Raw genomic sequence first — 17979 nt, 5'->3', positions numbered from 1 at the left:
GAGGACCAGTCTTTGGGGCTTTCGGTGTACACGGTGAACATCGATGCTAAGACTAAGATCAATTATAAAGGTGATAGCCGATGCATTTCGGGCAATTCTAATCTGCTCAAATATGATTCGTCAAACTTGAGACAGAAACCAGAAAACTTCCTGCCCCAACATGTCATCTCTCCATGACAGTTCACCTTAAGAATCTGTCTTTTACAACCTTGGATCAAGCAGGATCTGGCTCTGGAGCTTTCAGCCAAATTTAGGTAAGAACAAGCCATCCAGGAAATATTAAGGAGAAGTCCAAGAAAAGCTTAGAAGTCCTGGACCAATTGTAAAATCTTCTCTGTCAACACTAATGATTTTCCAATCTGGTGGCGAGAGCACCAGAACAAACAAGTAAGTGGACAGTTGAGTGAAGAAGAAGCTCACAGAAAATAAAGGTGTTAATTTGAAGGGTTTCACTGAATGAGCCCGAGGATGTAAATGCACAATCTGCTTTTCCCTGCAGCTCGTTGAAATGATTGCATAATTTATGGGGATGCCAGAGGTGGCAGGAGTTGCGGGTCTTCTCGCGAGAATTGGCTGCTAGAGACGTGAGCTGAGTGGACGGGATTTTGCAGTGAGAGGACAGCATCGTCTGCGGATCACAGACTCTTTTGAGTTTCTCGGTTTAAAGGAGCCACTCGACTGGAACTCAGATCGTGGGTGACGGGATTATAATCTCAGATTGAGTTGGAGTGTGGACATGGCTGCTGGCTGCTGTCTGTGCGCGTGCACAGGAGGGGGGGCTCGATCTCTGCAGAAAATAAATCGCGTGCATGCGTGAAGCAAAACCTCTCATGTGGAGATTCGAGCAGAATTTAAAGTTCTTGTGGTTTTCTGGATTCATCACGGGGATGCGGTGGAGGATCCGGCGGGGATAGGCGACCCTCGAACCCGGGCAGCGGTCCTCACCCTCCGGGCTGGAGAAGGGAGTCTCCCCGCAGCACGGGCTCAAGCGAGATGCGAGGACGAGTAGTGGACCGACCCCCTCATCATCATCATTATCATCGTCATCATCATCATCATGATCATCGTCACCAGGATGAGGAGACCTGTGCCGGGGCTGTAGGTCACTGACGTGTCCATGTCCCCGGGAGGTGGGACCGAGGCGCACGAACCCTGTGTCCCGCACCTGAGGGCACCAACATGGATAAACTCACCGTGATCTCCGGGTGCCTCTTCCTCGCTGCGGACATCTTCGCCATCGCCAGCCTCGTCAACCCGGACTGGATCAACACCGGAGAATCAGCTGGTAGGTGCTGGTTGTTGCTGATTGGTCCACGCTGCTGCACTGACCTCTGACCTCCTCATCCACAGAGAGGAGGAGGTCACTGCTCTGAGCGTAGAGAGCTAAACATAACATCTGTCATAGGATCTAAACCAATATTGTTATCTTAACCTGGATGTTTTTCCATTTGATAAAGTTTCAAAAGTTGTGTTAAGCCAGTGTGTGAAAAACCCTGATCACACACAGTAGTTCTGAGGCCGATGAGACATCAGACACATCACATGTTGTCAGAAATCAGTCATCAGAGAGTTACTGTCAACCTGTTTAGTTTGTGACCCTTGGGAAATGAATCCCTGTCCTCACAGGTTATGTGTGATCAGAGGTTAAGAGCAGTGATTCCTCTTAATTCTCCAGTGAGTGTGAAAGCATTGAGTATTTAAGAAGAAGAATATAGAGAAAGGTAAGAACAATATGTGGATATTTTCCCAACACGTACACACACATATTATAATTCAGCTTCAGAAAACATAAAGCAAATTCTCCCCACGATTGGCTGAGTGCATGTATCGACGTGACCTCGCTACCGTGGCTCCATCACTCGTTCACTAAAGACTCTAGCTCTAGCCCAAATATGCAAGATGTCGATTTTCATATCCTGGATATTTGGGCTTCCGTTCTGGATAGTGGGAGGATGTGGAGACGTGCCCTCCCTCTTTATAAACTGTCTATCATTTGTCCAAAGAAGCCACTTCAAACATCTAGTTCTCCCCCAAACCACATCAGACAGACTTTAGTGTGTAAAATAGGATGTTTAATGTTTAATTTGTGAAGTTTCCCGGTTTGATTTTGAGTTATTGATATTTAACGATATTAATATTTACATTTTCAAAACATGGTTTCATGAGCAATTTGCAATAGATAAATATTCAGATGCAAAGTCCAAAGCTAAACATTGACTAAAACTGATGCAACAGACAAACAGCACCAGTACAGTACATGCACAGATACTGTTGATGCTCTGATTAGCCTTCATCCGTACGCTACAGTGGTTATTACAGGATTTCATTTGTTGTAAAAAAGTTGTTTTTAGTTTATACCGAGCGACTCTTTTTTATTTTTTCCTCTATCATCACATTCCAGGAATGGACTGAAGTTCAGAGCTCTCCCCCTGAGCTGCCGTTCCTCATGTTAAACAATGGTGTGACATGACTGTACTTAATGCACTAAAGGAACCTTTGTTCCTGTTTAATTAGCCGAGTGGTAATTACCTAAAGGCAGGAAGTGTCGGGGAATGAAGACGTGTGACTTTTAATGAGGACCCCTGGGAGGGAACTGTTTTCCACCTGGAGAATTCAGACTCTGCTGGCATGACGTATTTTATTTTGCCTGCGAGTGCTCGGAGTTTACGGAGGAGGATTTTCTCTCAATCTGTGCCTCTGCACGGAGCCGGAATCAGTCGCTAAATCTGTATAGTTTGCTCTCTAAGTTTTTTAAAACTCATACAAGATGAGGAAAAAATATCAACTTATAACATGACTGTGGCAAAGTTCACTCCGAGTGAGCTTCTGTATACGATTTTAGGATCTTTCAGAATCACCCCATTGGTGAGAGTACAGTCTATGGTGAGAGTTCGTTCCAGCTGCTGTTCAAACACACAGGTAACTTTGTTTGACTGTGCTGCTCTTTCATTCCACACAAGGTCAGTATGTGTGCACTGTGGTGGGTCAGTTAGAAACTGAGCACCAGTGTGGACATACAGTGTCTATTTGTGTGTGTGTGTGTGTGTGTGTGTGTTCAAGTGGCTGACTCAAACCTGTGTTTGGTGAGCTCCTCTAAAAACTCACACATGTTCCTCTCAACCCAAAACTTTAGCACTCACACACGCACACGTCCACTCCTCTGCTCCACAAATTAGAGGAGTGACTGGCAGCTAATGGAGCTACCAGTGTGCTTCATCCTTTTATGCTGTATCCTTCAATATATTTACATTCACCCATGACCAGTTATTTGAGTTTGCACGAATGCAGCCACCTCCTGCCAAGCTTCAATGTTTTCTCCTTTGGAACAGATGCAACTTTCGGCACATTCTTGACATTTGCTGTTCTTGAAATGCAAAATGAAAAGAACTCCCCTTACTCATTCTTTTTCTTTTGCCTGGTCCTCATCTATAACAAAATCTATCAAACAAAATCTTGTGTACACTGTGTCCATAATCTGTATATCTCAGCAGTAAAACCTAAAGTAATACCTGAAGTAATACTTGAAGTAATACTTGAAGTACAAAGAACTAGTTGTTGTGGCTTCTGTAAAATGAAGCCGTGTGGAGACTGTCTCACTAAAAAGTAAAATAAAGGAATCCAGGCCCAGTTTTGTATCTATTAAAATGCAACATACCGATAATTTTGCTCCAATTCATTTCTTGGTAATATTCTTATGCCGTCCCATTCATTGTTTCCTGCTTCAATCTGACGGTTAAACTGCTTTCCACAAAAACATGAAGCAAAAACACATTCTGTTTGTAGTCTGTAACTAGCTTTGGTTTGTTGTGGAGCCCTGGATGAAGGGATGTGATCGCACTATTTACATTGTCCCCCACTCTGTGGTATGAAAGGATGTGTTGAGAGGGAGCAGGATATCCTGCGTGCAGGGGGAGTAGGTCAGCTTGCAGGAGGATGTGGTTTGGGTCTGTTGTTTGTTCCATTAGCCTGGTCCTGGTATCATCACCCGGCAGCACTATCCGTGATCCATGCTCAGGAGCTGAAGCATTTCCATGCCAACATCAAATATTTAGAGGAAGACTTTATTTTCGTGAGGGATACAAGGGGAGAGATATGCTCATAATGGTCATAATGGTCAGATTTGCAACCGTCCATAATTGTTCTCCTATGGCCTTTCACACATGATATATTAAAGTCCTTAACATTTAAATGCAAATGTAGGTCTATAATATAAAATATATTTCCTTTGGTGTTCCTGCATCACTTGTTAATTCTACGATTCAATAAATTAAACGGATAGACTTCCTCTTTCTTCTGTGTCTGCCTGCTGGGCACTGCCAGATTCCTGGGAAGGCGAGAAAAAGAATCGGGACAGACAAAAGAATAAATGAAGGAGTGGGAGGATTTGATTTCACTCATTTGCTCGATGCCGGGTGGATTCCAGCACAGGGATTCTGGATGGAGAGCCGAGCTGCTGCTGTTTCTATCCAAGTGTTTGTGTGTCTTTGGGAGCCCATCAGGTGACTTGCCTTGATGATGTGGGGTAATTGATCTCTTTAGGACTCTGAAGCTGTTTGACGTCATGTGTAAATCACTAGGGGGATGGTGGAGGTGGTGGTGAGGGGTCCGATGGTGCTGCTGGCACTGCCCATCAGCCTGTTTCCATGCCAACAGTTCCTCAGCCCCTGGCCACTTTGGGGTACCAGAAAGGCTCCTGGGAGCCCTCAATACACGGTCAAAATATGTCATAACATCATACATGCATGCTGCTGTGAGTTAGATTGAGTTTGTCATGTAAAGAAATACATATGTTAAGCAGGAGGAAATGCGATATGAGATTTCTCTCACTTAAATTTGCTCTGCTTGTGCTCAAACTGCGCTTGCACTCTGATATTTTGTTGCCTGGATAGATTTCCTGCACTCTACCTAGCAGTCTTGTTGCACAAAAAAATCCAGGTACAAACATATCTGAGTGCAAGCACACAGTTAGATCACAGTTTGCTGAGGCTATTTGAGTGCAGGTTCAGGGTTTGAACCAGAAATCAACATGTCCAGCACTTAAAATGAAAAACCAAGCTCTTGAATAAAGATTGGAAATAAACCCCCAAACATATTTAGCTGCTTTGTTGAAGGATCCAATAAGAAAGAGTTTTCTTTAACTTGACCTCTCCTCCTCTTGTCTTTCTTCATCCAGGCTCCCTGACCGTGGGTCTGGTCCGCCAATGCCAGACCATCCACGGTCGAGAGCGGACCTGCATCCCTCCGCAGCTGCCCCCGGAGTGGATCACCACGCTCTTCCTCATCTTACTCGGCATCGTCTCCCTCACCGTCACCTGCGGCCTGCTGGTGATGTCACACTGGCGCCGCGAGGCCAGTCGATACGCACGATGGATCGCCTTCACAGGGAGTAAGTGTGCGCTCTCACCTTTAATCTTCTTTCATTATAACGAGTAATGACAAGCGGGATTTTCAAATTGAATTGCACCCTCCATGCTCATGCAGTATCCATTCCACACTGTATGTCCACATCATTGATTTTCTCTCTTTTTTCAAATGATACTCAAAGATCCAGGATAAACTTGAGATAGAGTTGAGATCAGCCTTTCAAACATCAAAAGACATTTTAACTGGTACAAAACCAAGGGTGGAAAATAACCTTGAGACAAAACCTTCCGTTACAGTTTATGAAATGACCGTGGAAGTAAAATACATCTTAAGAATCTCTTGTGGAATTAAGTGGACTTGGTCTGACTCCACATTAATGCATTTCTTTTCTGTCTGCTAATTTCGTCAAAGTGACTGAGGAGCTCTAATTGATGGGCCGGACACTATTTTGGGGGTTAGATTAGACAAAATGAGTCTGTGTTCGAGAGAGCTGTGGCAGGAGTCGGGCTTCACACGGCTCTATATATAGAAGAGCAGCTAGTTCTCATGCACAGGACGTCAGTACTGAGGGCAGCCTTTTAGTTCCACACACATTTTAAAATCGGAATGTTTTGAAAAACAAGGAAACCAAGTATTGAATATTGAAATAAGCTGTTTCAAGCCGTGGTTTCATCAGACAGACAAACCACTTGCGTCACAGTCATATCAGATCAACTTCAGCAGCCCTTCATTGACTCTGACATTCTCTCTCTCTCTCTCTCTCTCTCTCTCTCTCTCTCTCTCTCTCTCTCTCTCTCTCTCTCTCTCTCTCTCTCTCTCTCTCTCTCTGCTGTTTTCCCCCCGTCACAGTGGTCCTGTTCTGTATGGCCGCTCTCATATTCCCCATCGGCTTCTACATGAACGAGGTCGGAGGTCAGCCGTACAAGCTGCCCAACAACACGGTGGTGGGCTCCTCCTACGTGCTCTTCGTTATGTCCATATTCTTCACCATCGTGGGCCTGCTGTTTGCAGGGAAGGTTTGCTTACCTGGCTGACCCAAGCCGACCCTCCTGCTCAGCTGGAGGTTACTTCTCTGTGGCAGCGTGGAAGTATCGTGCAAGTGCGTTTTTTGGATGATTTGTCACAATCGGTGAAATCAGAGGAAGAACAAGCGCAGAAATGGCCGTCGTCCTCACCCGTCCTGAACCGTGAAGCGTTGAACAGTAAGCAACACAGAAAGAAACTTGATTCAAATGGATGAAAACATCAGGACTTTAAAGGATAATATCCAGCATCATAAGAATGAACTACAGCTGACAACTCTGCTCCTTTCTTCTCATCCAAACAACCGATACGCACATTTTGAGATGAGCTGGATAAATCAAACCGACACTGGCAAAACATCAGCCAGTCCCCTCCAATACCATGATGGAGGTTCTTCCCTGATCACAGCCACGTGGAACAATCTGTAATATGTATATATGAGAAAATGACATTTTCTAGGAACATTTATTTATTTGATGAACTGTTTGGTTCCATCTTTTTGTAAAGTAATCTTTTATAATGAGGCCTGATGTTTCTTTGAATGTGTGTGGTGGACCACCTTGCCTTAAAGAGCTGACAACCTCAAAGGAACTGCAGTGCTGTTGAGTTGTAGTTGGAGGTTTTAGTATCATGGGACCTTCTATTGACAAACTAAAAGCAAACTTCAGACTTCACAAACACAAGTGTGACAGAACGCCCTAAAATGACAGAGGCCATCTTTGAGAAAGATGTATTTCAGATGTATTTTTACTTTTTAGTTTGGTCCATGTCCCATCCACTAACATCGAGGAGGTCTTATACTGCAGCCCACCAGCAGGTTGCAATCGAGATGCTTCACTTATTATTAGCCGTCATGTCGGCCATCTGTATTTACAGTCTACGGTCCGACTCCTTTTGAGCTAAACTTAAGCTTAGAATCAGAGTTGAGCAGCAGACGGACGTCTCCAGTCAGGTTAATGCTCCAGCTTATCTTTAGTGAAGTAGTGAATGTATTATTCATGCTATTGGAGCGTTTCCTGTTGTTTTAACACTGTTTGAAGAAATGACTGAATCTAAGACTCGTTTGTTTTATAAAGTTGGAACCTTGGTGCCTACTTCATGTCCTAATAAATTAACTGGCTGCCAGGCTGTGTCATTTCCTAGAAGCACTTTGATGTTTCTGATTGAGCATGGATGATCTCATTTCATCTCATTAAGCATGACTCACTTTACCACAGACTCAATTTCTCAATTTGCTTTTACAATATATATATATATATATTGAGAAATTGAGTCTGTGGTAAAGTGAGATATATATATATATATATATATATATATATATATATATATATATATATGTAATACTGTAATCATTGACTTTTCAAGGAACTGAGGTTTTGTGAACCTCAATCGTTGCAGTTGAATATAAGACTCATACATATTCACAAAGAATAAACAAGAATGAAATATGTAAATAAACAAATATTAGTGATAAAAAATACAAAAAATAAAGATCGAACTTTAAATGGAGAAATCTCTGTCAAGATCTCATTTGATCGACTTCAAGCTTGGCGTGAGTGTTGCTGATGACCACTTCAGCAAATACACCGACAGAGATTACTCCATTTATTTTAAATTGTAAACTGCCCTGGCTGTTACCGTAGTAACAGGTGCTTCTGTTGAACTGGGACACAAACCTGCGTCAATGTCACTGATGCGATCAACAATGGTACAATCATACAAGGGTTATTTTTCTACAATGTCTGATGAAGTCAAACTTCTCAATAGAGACATGCAAACAAATGATAACTGAGGATCAGGCCTAATCACACATAATGTTGTAAGAACATGCTGGAAGCACAAAGTACATCTCATGAAACATAAAGTAACTGGTAATCAGGAAAAAAACGCTACGATACAGAAAGAGACTGTTGTGCATTAAACCCAGAGAACTGAAGGAATATGTTAAAACAACGAGAAGTTGGAGAAAGAAGTAATTTGCTGTATTGAAGCTTTTAAAGTTGGCACATGGAGTCAATTATCTTTTCAAAAAGAAAAAACATGCTGCTAACATGGCACGATGATATGTACAACACATTTTAGGTTTAACCTTCAGACTGTAAACATTCAAAACAAATACACCTGAAATAAAATCAATCTGCATGAATACAAATACAGACAATGGGGAATACTATGAAAATACAGATGTTTCTACATATTTAACCTAACAGGAAAATATCTTAAATTGAGAGCTTGTATAGTTTAGCACAGAAAATATGATAACAGTGTGGTTGTGGACAGATACAAGTTCCAACCACAAGAGGGAGCAACGGGCCAGATGGATGAAACTCACTTCACTTCAGTCAGTTAACAGTCTGGAGCGGATTTAATGATATTGACATTTCCAACTCAAAAAACTCTATTTAATGAATTCAACTGATTTTAAATTCAGTCTTTGTATGTTGTCATAGCTGTAATACTGTCCAGCCATAGAACCACATGGCAGCAACATACTCTGACAGCTCAGTTCAGTTCAGTGCCCGTCCTGAATGTGTTGCTTCCCCTGTGCAGGCGTGTGTCAGGCCATGGAGGGACTGCTGCGCTGCACCTTGACCATCTGTGCGGCGACGAGCAGCAGAGCCCCAGTGAGGAGCTCCAGGATGTAGGAGAGCCAGGCCATACCCAGAGACCAGCCGAAGGAGGTGTGGATGTAGGCCAGGCCCTCGGCTCCCACCTGCCGCTCTATCTCTGCCAGGGCCTCGTACGAGTACACGATGTAGAGGCTGACGCCGCACAGGGTCAGCAGACCTGGAGAGAGAGCGACACAGCAGAGGCGGGTTTACAAACTCAGTGGGTTTATGAAATCCTTGACAAAGAACTTGTATGTTTTGAAAGAGAACATGATTTTGGCTTAAAGCAGGGGTTGGTAATCCTGGAGAGGCTAGCAAGACAAGGCTACACTTTGATAATGGATACATCCCACCCGCTCAAATTGGCTCTACGCCCCCAAAACACGTAAACCCTCACTGACCCACAACCTCTAGAAGCCCACTTTCTTCGTGACTCACTCGCTGAACTCTGGGTTGTATATGTCTCCAGCTGAGGCCATGTGCAGGGTCAAGGTGTGTGCCGGCACATCGGTTAGTGACAGACAGGTAACTGACCAATTATTTAATTTCAGCGTTTATCACCGTCCTGTGAGGACAACAGACACCACACTTCTTTCCTTTTTCCCCCAGACAGGATTTCAAGTGTTTTAGAAACAAATGAACATAACCTAACTTTAAATCAAGACATCACGGAGGCTGGATTATTGACTCGTTGCCTTGTGAAGTCAAGAAATGCTGCTCTAAGTCTTCACGATTAAAACTGGGTTTTTTTATACGATAACAAACTTCATCACAGTTGTTTCCTCGGAATGTAGAGAGTGACGTTTAATGCGGAAAACCCACACAGACAGAAACAGAAACATTCTGGCCATACTGGGATTCAAACCAGTGGGGGTTAACCACAGCACCACATACATTAAATATAGCTAATGTTTTTAAGGTATAAGCACATTTTGAGGAAGAAAACTGCCTGTTGGTCTCGCAGCACTTATGAAGTGGAAATTCACACCACTCGGAGCTGTGCACTGAGAGCTCATCAATAAAACAGCAGTAACAGGGAGCCATTAGCTTCCCAAAATCTCATATTGTGAGACACAGGAAACACTGACGCATGTGTTGTCCCGTTATACACAACATCGCAGTCAGCAGAGACCACACTGACACGCACAACCGCACGGGCCTCACAAGTTTCACAGTGTTGCCATTGGAAACCCTTTTAATTTTGATCTGCCCGCTATTGGTTTTTAAGGGGATGCGAGTGCAGTGCAGGGGCGACCCAGGGAGAGGGAAAATATTCATTTCATTACAATTGCACCCTGAGGAGCTGTGAGTTTGGGGAACGATGAGGAAGCTGCGTCTGATGTCTCATTTCTATGCAGTTGACTGTGCAGAGCAGAGAAGCAGTGGATGACGACCGAGGGAGAGCAAAATGGAAATGGCTCCATTATACTGAACGAAGTATTACTGAAAGAAATGTTGTATTTGTGATCTGGCCCATTTTGGGAAATTAGATGGACGATACTTTATTTAGTTCTACACTGAAATGTGTTAGTCATTATTTGGATGGTAATATGTTTTTCATGGAACACAAAACCTTTCACGATCCACTGCCTTTTCATTTAGCATCATTGCCAAAGTGTCAAATGGTCCATCTTGGACGTGGTAACAATTGTATCTAACGTTCACTCTACTTGCTGAACTGCTGATACTTTGAACATGGTTTGATCTTTGGGTCTAAGTGTTCACAGACAAATCACAGACTGCTTTTACTCTTTGATTATGATGTGTATATTATATTTATATTTATGTCGTTTTTATCTGATTCCTGTCTCTTTTCTTATTGTTAAAATTGCTATTATATTATATACTTTTGTTGTTATACAGTCCAGTTTACCCTATTTTATCATATTTTATTTAGATTCTATTGTATTTCTCACCTGTATTTATTGTGAGCACATTGACGTTACTAGAGCTGCTAGAGTCTGTAGACTCTTTCTTGTTTATGGACATTTTACACATGATTTCATTGCTTTCAATCAAATCTACTAATTCTACTACCATTACTACTTCAAAAACTACTACTAAAGCAAATAATACTTAAACTAACCGTTTTGACATCTTTCTCTTCTGGTGCTGTTACTGTAATTAGTCAAATGTTTTTCTTTTTACTTCCAGTTCCTCTAAAGAATAGATAAGAACAGCAATAATAATAATAATAATAATCCCAACAAAAATGCATGCTATCATTTATACAATACTAATGGCTTCACATTATGTGCGTCTGTTCAGAGGAAATCTCAGAAAGTGAGTTACACTGAAAATGAGGCGCTCAGCGGAACGACCCTGCAGGGAGCTCAGGCTAATTCACACTGGGCTGTTTAATGGTTGGAGCATTACGACGAATACAGAACAAAGAAATTAACAGAAAATTCATGTTGTCCCTGTGATGTGTGTGTGTGTGTGTGTGTGTAGACTCATACACGTGTGTGGATGTCTGTTTCTTCAAACATATAAGTGTTGTAATAAGGTCCGATATCATCAGTCTCAACCCCTGAATGTGGGTGTTAGCACATAATTACCTTCAATAAAGTTTTGACTATAGTCCGCAAGATTACGCAAAAACTACTGGATAGATTATTGCCGAACTTCTGATTTCATAAAGGGACTATTGGGCCTTGGAGGAGGTATACCCTCTATAAAGTGACATTTCCAGTTTGTGTTGAGGTTTATTCACATAATACATGACGGAGGATGCGAATAATATAATTTTAGGGACTATAAAAGGCTGGACGACAAACAGGACAAAGGCGACAGCAAAAAGAAAGCAGGGCCTGTCCTGGGTAGCCTAACAGTTGGGCGGTCACCAAGTTCACAAGATGACTCCAATCTAATTCAAGGGAACATTAGATTCGACACTTTACCATGTGCTACTTATTAGGGAGACGGTATAAAGGGTCTCTTTAGGTAAGTGTTCATCCGTCACAAAGCTCGTCTTTATGAAGGTCATAAGGTGGAGGTCCAGAGGGAAGAGCTCTTCGCGTTAATCCACGGACCAATAACTTGATTACTGTAAATACCCAGGTTAACATAATGGTGCAGACGAAGTTAGGAGTAAAGTGATTTTCCCCATTGACCCAAATTGACATGATTTGTCGGATGGTCAGATCGTTATCAGTTGGATGTGTGGTAGGAGATTTATGATGGAAAACACACACCAGAAGAAAAGAAAAGTGAGTTTAATACGAATTGAATCCGACTGACGATGACGGCTCTGCTTGTTCAGATTAGGACAGTGAACTTGGATCAGATAATCAGGTTGTAAATAACAAGACAACAGCAATATTTGCACTGCTGTCTTCATCTTGTTAGTGCATCATTCTGCATCAGCGCTGTTGAGTTTGCGGTGTCCTAATGGATGCTGGTTGGCTCAGCTGTACCTCACCTAAACGTCTCAGCGTGATAAGTGCTGGTAATGAAACACAGTGAGAAGTTTCATTATTTCTGTTTGAGGCGGTGAGAGAAAAACATCAGTTTTTGTCGAGAATAAACCATTTTTAAACAACCGCAGAAATAAGCTTTTATTTTAAAATACAGTTTTATAGTCATAGTTTTGCGCACATTTATTAGGGCTTTGATTTAATAATTTAGTTGTGGGGGCAGCTCCATTGTTACAATGTGAAACTAGAATGTCCCTCAGTACCACCCACACTTATGACACCACATATATAGTCAGTAGATTCTGATATTTATTTAAGTCTGCACCAAATTTCCCATACTCATGAATATCAGTCCCCTTACCACATCCTTCCATCAAGTTTCATGGTAAACCATCAGGTGTTTTTTGTGTAATCCTGCTTGTGTAATCTCCTTGGCAGAAGTAAACATCTTGTTATTGTTTAAAGACTTATGTTGCAAAAAGCAGCAATTCCGTATAAATTGTAACTAAATATTGACCAAAGTATTTGTTAAATTTGAGAAATTGTGTCTTATAAAACAGACCATCTATTGCACTGGACATCATTTAATGTTATTTTGTTGCCATATGCTCATATTTCTGCAGAACTTCTAAAGAACACACATTTGGTCCTTTGTCTGTTCAGTTGTTTTGTTGTTGTTGTTTTTTTAGAGGATTCAATAAGTGTCGTCCTCAAGTTTTCCAAACAAACAATGTTTAATTACAGAAAGTATGATATGATATTCAGCTGCAACATGCAACTTCACCACCAGATGTCACTTAATTCAACACACTGAACCTTGGTATTGTCAGTAGTAATAGGCACACAAGTCGTAGGCTACTGGTTGATCTTAGTGCCACTGGGTATTGTATTTTTCGTTTGAATGGATCCGTTTGGAAGGCGGTTAAGTATTTAACAACATTTAACCTCTACAATGTCTCCTTTCACATTAATAACCTCATAGTCCACACACTGCAGGGGAACCAGAGGGGACTTTTGTAATATTTGTCTATGAAAGGTGGACTTACTGCAGATGAAGAAGTAGGAAGCTGAGCTGGTGAGGAGCACAGGACTCCGAGCCAGGGAGCTGACCAGCGCGCAGATCCCTCCGAACAGCAGGAGGACCAGGCTGAGGGTGAGCACCACCACTATGGCACTGTGCATGTCTGCGCACAAACACACACACACGCACACGCACGCACACACACACACACACACACACACACACACACACACGCACACACGCACACACACCTGTTGAGTCTTGACAATTAAATAATTAGGAGTTCATACATGGTATTAATATTACTATGAACTAGAACTGCTAGTATTGATATTTGGGAGCTGTTGGATTCTCTATAACATTGAACAACTATACAAATGAAGCTGAATCAGAGCCGGAGCAGAGACTTACTCAGCATGAGCAGCTCAGTGTCAGAGTATCTGGAGTCGTCAGCTTTGAAAGGGTCCATAAGGTCCTCGTCCATCTTCCCACCTGGATGTTACAATACAAATAAGTCATTTTGCAATGTCACTCCATCAATGACTGGGTTATTGGAAATAAAGTTATGTAAAATGAGAGCCCAACCTTCGTTTATAGTCCACAGTCCATAGTGGAAGGTCACGTGCTCCAGGTCGCTCATGTTCATGGGGTTCATCCCTATAATGTACCAGTACTCTGTTCCGAGGGAAGTGGCCAGGAAAGCGTAGCTGAGGAGACCACAGATGCCTGATACGACCACCAGAGCGCCAAAGGTTATCCTCATCCTGACCGGGCGCGGAACGAAGAAGGCTTCAACTGCGTCTGACTGATCCGCTCTTTACGCGCTCATCGCCGGATGTGGAGAAGCGCGCTGCGCCTGTGCCAAAAGCACCTCTGAGGTGATCCACACGCTTAGCTCTCCGGACAGAGGTGAGGATGTGGAGTGGATGGATGGATGGAGATCTACTCATTCTCGACTGAGTGGATCATGGCACGGAGACGTAGAGGGATGGGAACAGCCGCCGCTTCTGTCTGCATGGGAGGGACTTGAATCCGAGGGAGACCCGCGCGTTTACGCAGCAAGTGGTGGGAGACAGTGATAACGTGACACATGGGAACAAAGTCAGATCGTCCAGGAGCCAACTCCTCCCACCGGTCTGATGTCTTTCTGTCATTATATGGACCTCTCATTGTGAGTTTTACTGTGTGTGGAGCTGCCACAATTTCATATTCGTTTCAAGTAAAATACAAATATTTTGACTGATAGCAAAAAGCCGTCTTTTAAGAAATAAGAATATGATATTATCATAAAACATTTACTGTAACGCCTCTGCAGTGCATGTCAGCTGGTTTCTGGACATGTATCGTTCATCTTTCTTTTCATGACACAACCCGTACACCAAGAATCCGCAAACATAGAATTTATAAATTGCTTTCTGACTGTAAATAAATTTGGAAAAGGAGACAATTGCTGGGCAGTTCAGTTTTGTTTCCTACAGAGCTGAAACATGGTTATTAACTGATAATTTGTCTTTAAATTTTTTATCTCATTCTTACGCATTCACATAATACATATTTTAAGACACAAAATATGACACGTCGGTAAATTAAAAGAGGTTTAATGAATAACAGACAATGAAAGAGACAGATATATCACAGAGACAAACACACAAAAGAAACATGAAAAGCAATTCGGTGAGGGAAAATCCGCAGCCAGTCCATCACTCCTCTCCCATGGCCGAGTTGATGATATCTGATCTTCTCAGCTTGGCCGTGTCTTCAAACTTGGTGATGGCCTCTTGGCAGGATTTGATCTGTGATTGGAGGAAAAGTAAAGAGTCAGAAATAACTAGAATGACACTCATTGGAAAATGTCCTAGAAAATTCTGGATCTGGCCCACGTCTCCAAAGCTAAACGGAGTCTTCTCTGACCCATACCACATTCTTACACTGAGTTTTGTGGAAATCTGTCCGGTTGTTTTTGTGCATTCTTGCTTACAAACAAATAAAACAACCAACGAACAAACGAACAGGGGTGAAGACATAACTTTGCCAGAGGAAAAGACAAGGTCTGTTTTTTCTATTACTTGGTCTATCTGTGCGATTAAAGCACTTGACATGTCCTCTAAACAAAAGATAAAAGAACAGAGTAGGAAAATATGTTAGCTATGTGACGTAAACAGTTGATCAACATGTGTTATGCAAGTCAGTAATGTGAAAATGGTGGAGCCCTCGGAAGAACTTACAATGATGAATTTGTGCCTCTCCTTCTGTAGTTTCAGGAATTCCTCCACAGTCAGCTCTTCTACTTTCTTCTTCAGGGCAATGAAGTGGCAGGAGGGTGAATGGGACTTGTGCTCCTTTCTGGAAACAAAACAGTGATGGGGGTGTAAACTTTTATGAGGAGACAAATATTTACATTCAGGACCATGAGCCATGAATGTATTTCTTACCATGTAAAACAGACATTAGATTGCCTGCACTGGAAACATAGATAGGTAAACAATAAACACTTAGACAGAATGCCTCAGTAAAGTTGGATATGTTAACTGTGGTCCTAATGTAATCCAAAGAATTTGCTCATGATAGAGAAAAGACTATAATAGTACAATCTATTTTGTTAAGCTAAACTGAAGTGACAATTTCACAGTAATTCAAACTGTGTTGTTTCAATTACCATGAATATAGATCTATTTACAGAGCTACAACTATTCAGATGGTTAATGTTATTGTATGAGCTACAAACAGATTCATGTAACACAGAAATGTGATTGAATCATGTCCACATGTGGAACATTTCACTGGAACAGTGAAGACAAGTTTACTGTCACACAGCAAATAAAGAGGGAGGGGATGTGTGCTTTACTACATTATATATAATATCATTAAACTATTCTGTTTGGAGTAAACAGCTTCTACACTCCATGAAACAATTATGCCCCTGTCGAGTACTTTGTTTCCATCACTCCAAAGCCCACACAGGAGGATTTTAGTCAGCCAGCCAAAGAGGAGATAATGAGAAAAAGATGACTTTAAGTTAAATTTCGCTGCCTCAGAATGTGTTAATGCAAGTGTGTTTTTAAGCTGCTTGATAAAGATTAATTAGGAAAATTAGATAAACTGAAATTGATAGGAAATATGTGGTGTTATTTGCTTTCGTGACCCATGAGCCTGGTTGTGTGGTGACTATCTTACTCTGGATCATCCTCTGGCTCCCAGCCCTCCAGCTCCTTGAGGCAGAAGAAACACATGGCGATGTCTGGGCTGTTGTCTGAGGGGGTGTGAACGAAACCAGCTTTGGCCATCTGGAAAATCAAGTGATACATTTTTTAAAAACTGGCATTTTGTAACTGCTAGATTCAAAGACATAAAATGAATCATCAACTTGATTGTTAAATAAATCTAACCACAGAAAATAAACAAAATATCTTTTAGTTCCAGCTTTTCACACATGCATAGTTGCTAGATAATTATACATACATAGTTTTCCCTGTTTTATATCCTGTTACTTTTAAATATTTGTGTGTTTTGAAAGGCCTTATGAAGATTTTAGATTCAGTTCTAGATAATTGTGAGGACATTTTCATTGTTTACAGACCATGATTGATGTTAGGTTGAAGACTAGGGACAACAACAGTCAGGTGGGCATTCAAATGACTGTCTGTTTAATGAGGGTTACCGATCTGTTCTGCTCTATAACATTGTAAATTGACCATCTGTGGGTTTGAGGATTGTTGGTCAGACCAAACAACAATATGGAGAATAAAAGTAATAGTCTATCAGGATGTGACTAAGACATGGTTAACACTTCACTGGATGAACAAATCATACTTTTTAAGTGTTTAATGGACAGTACTTCTAAAAAACTGGGCGAATATTACAGTTGAGGAATACATGTAGGGCTGGACTGTAGTAGTATTGTATGCCATCACCCACAAGCCTATTTTCCAGTGTTTTCACCATCACTTGTTTATAGTTACTTCATGTAGCTTTGTTTTGGCAGCAATAAAAACATGACACCTCAAACATCAGCATATATTTTTAACTTTTCCTCGATATCTCCGTGTTGTACAGCGCTTCCTTCCTTCGCTGGCCTCAGACTACAGCAAACACTACTACAATACGAGGAGCAACACTTGAAATGTTACATTAGACACAACCTGCGAAACTTTATGCTATGTTAGCCTTCGTCTAACTTACAGTGACTACTGTGTGAATTTGTTACACAAGGTTAGCATCGTGATAGCCCTGCAGTTGGAGCCGTTACATTTCAGGAGGAAATAGGTGTTTTCCAGCCGGAGAGCTGCCGTTGTTGTGTTAGCTTAGCATCGTTAGCTGCTCGCTCACTCACGTTCTCCGGGGTGCACGTACAGTCCTCCTCGAAGGGCCAGCCCGCGAAGCTCTTCAGTCGGTTCTCGTAGAAATACATCTTGGTCGCCTCTTCCGTGAGCGGGTCCATTTTGTTGGATTTGTATATGTTTTCTCTTTCGCGAGTCCGAACCACCGACAGACGCCGTTTTTTCAAATTTAGGACGGTATTCGCTCCGACTGTTTTGATTGGCGGAAA

The 17979-nt window shown here is 41.9% G+C and overlaps 3 protein-coding genes across 3 annotated transcripts; 1 reads left to right on the top strand and 2 right to left on the bottom strand.

Annotated features, from left to right (window-relative positions):
• Positions 1-603: 603 nt before the first annotated feature.
• Positions 604-6758, top strand: LOC133027570 (uncharacterized protein C16orf52 homolog B-like). Its single transcript, XM_061094612.1, has 3 exons — positions 604-1285; positions 5174-5386; positions 6214-6758. Exons 1-3 carry the CDS (start codon positions 1180-1182, stop codon positions 6396-6398), a joined length of 504 nt encoding a protein of 167 aa, XP_060950595.1. The 5' UTR covers positions 604-1179; the 3' UTR covers positions 6399-6758.
• Positions 6759-8944: 2186 nt separating this feature from the next.
• Positions 8945-14196, bottom strand: tmem235b (transmembrane protein 235b). The gene is made up of 4 exons (XM_061094347.1): positions 14019-14196; positions 13845-13925; positions 13459-13596; positions 8945-9174 (listed from the first exon to the last, which is right to left on the bottom strand). The coding sequence occupies exons 1-4, from the start codon at positions 14194-14196 to the stop codon at positions 8945-8947; spliced, it is 627 nt and encodes a 208-aa protein (XP_060950330.1).
• An 819-nt stretch (positions 14197-15015) lies between these two features.
• On the bottom strand, positions 15016-17949 carry birc5a (baculoviral IAP repeat containing 5a). Its single transcript, XM_061095394.1, has 4 exons — positions 17764-17949; positions 16608-16717; positions 15659-15776; positions 15016-15226 (listed from the first exon to the last, which is right to left on the bottom strand). Exons 1-4 carry the CDS (start codon positions 17869-17871, stop codon positions 15134-15136), a joined length of 429 nt encoding a protein of 142 aa, XP_060951377.1. The 5' UTR covers positions 17872-17949; the 3' UTR covers positions 15016-15133.
• Between the last annotated feature and the right edge of the window lie 30 nt (positions 17950-17979).

Source organism: Limanda limanda, chromosome 21, assembly GCF_963576545.1.
Source record: "Limanda limanda chromosome 21, fLimLim1.1, whole genome shotgun sequence".
Lineage (NCBI taxonomy): Eukaryota > Metazoa > Chordata > Actinopteri > Pleuronectiformes > Pleuronectidae > Limanda > Limanda limanda.
Note: the sequence above shows the minus strand (reverse complement) of the source record. Positions and strands in the feature narration are given on the sequence as shown.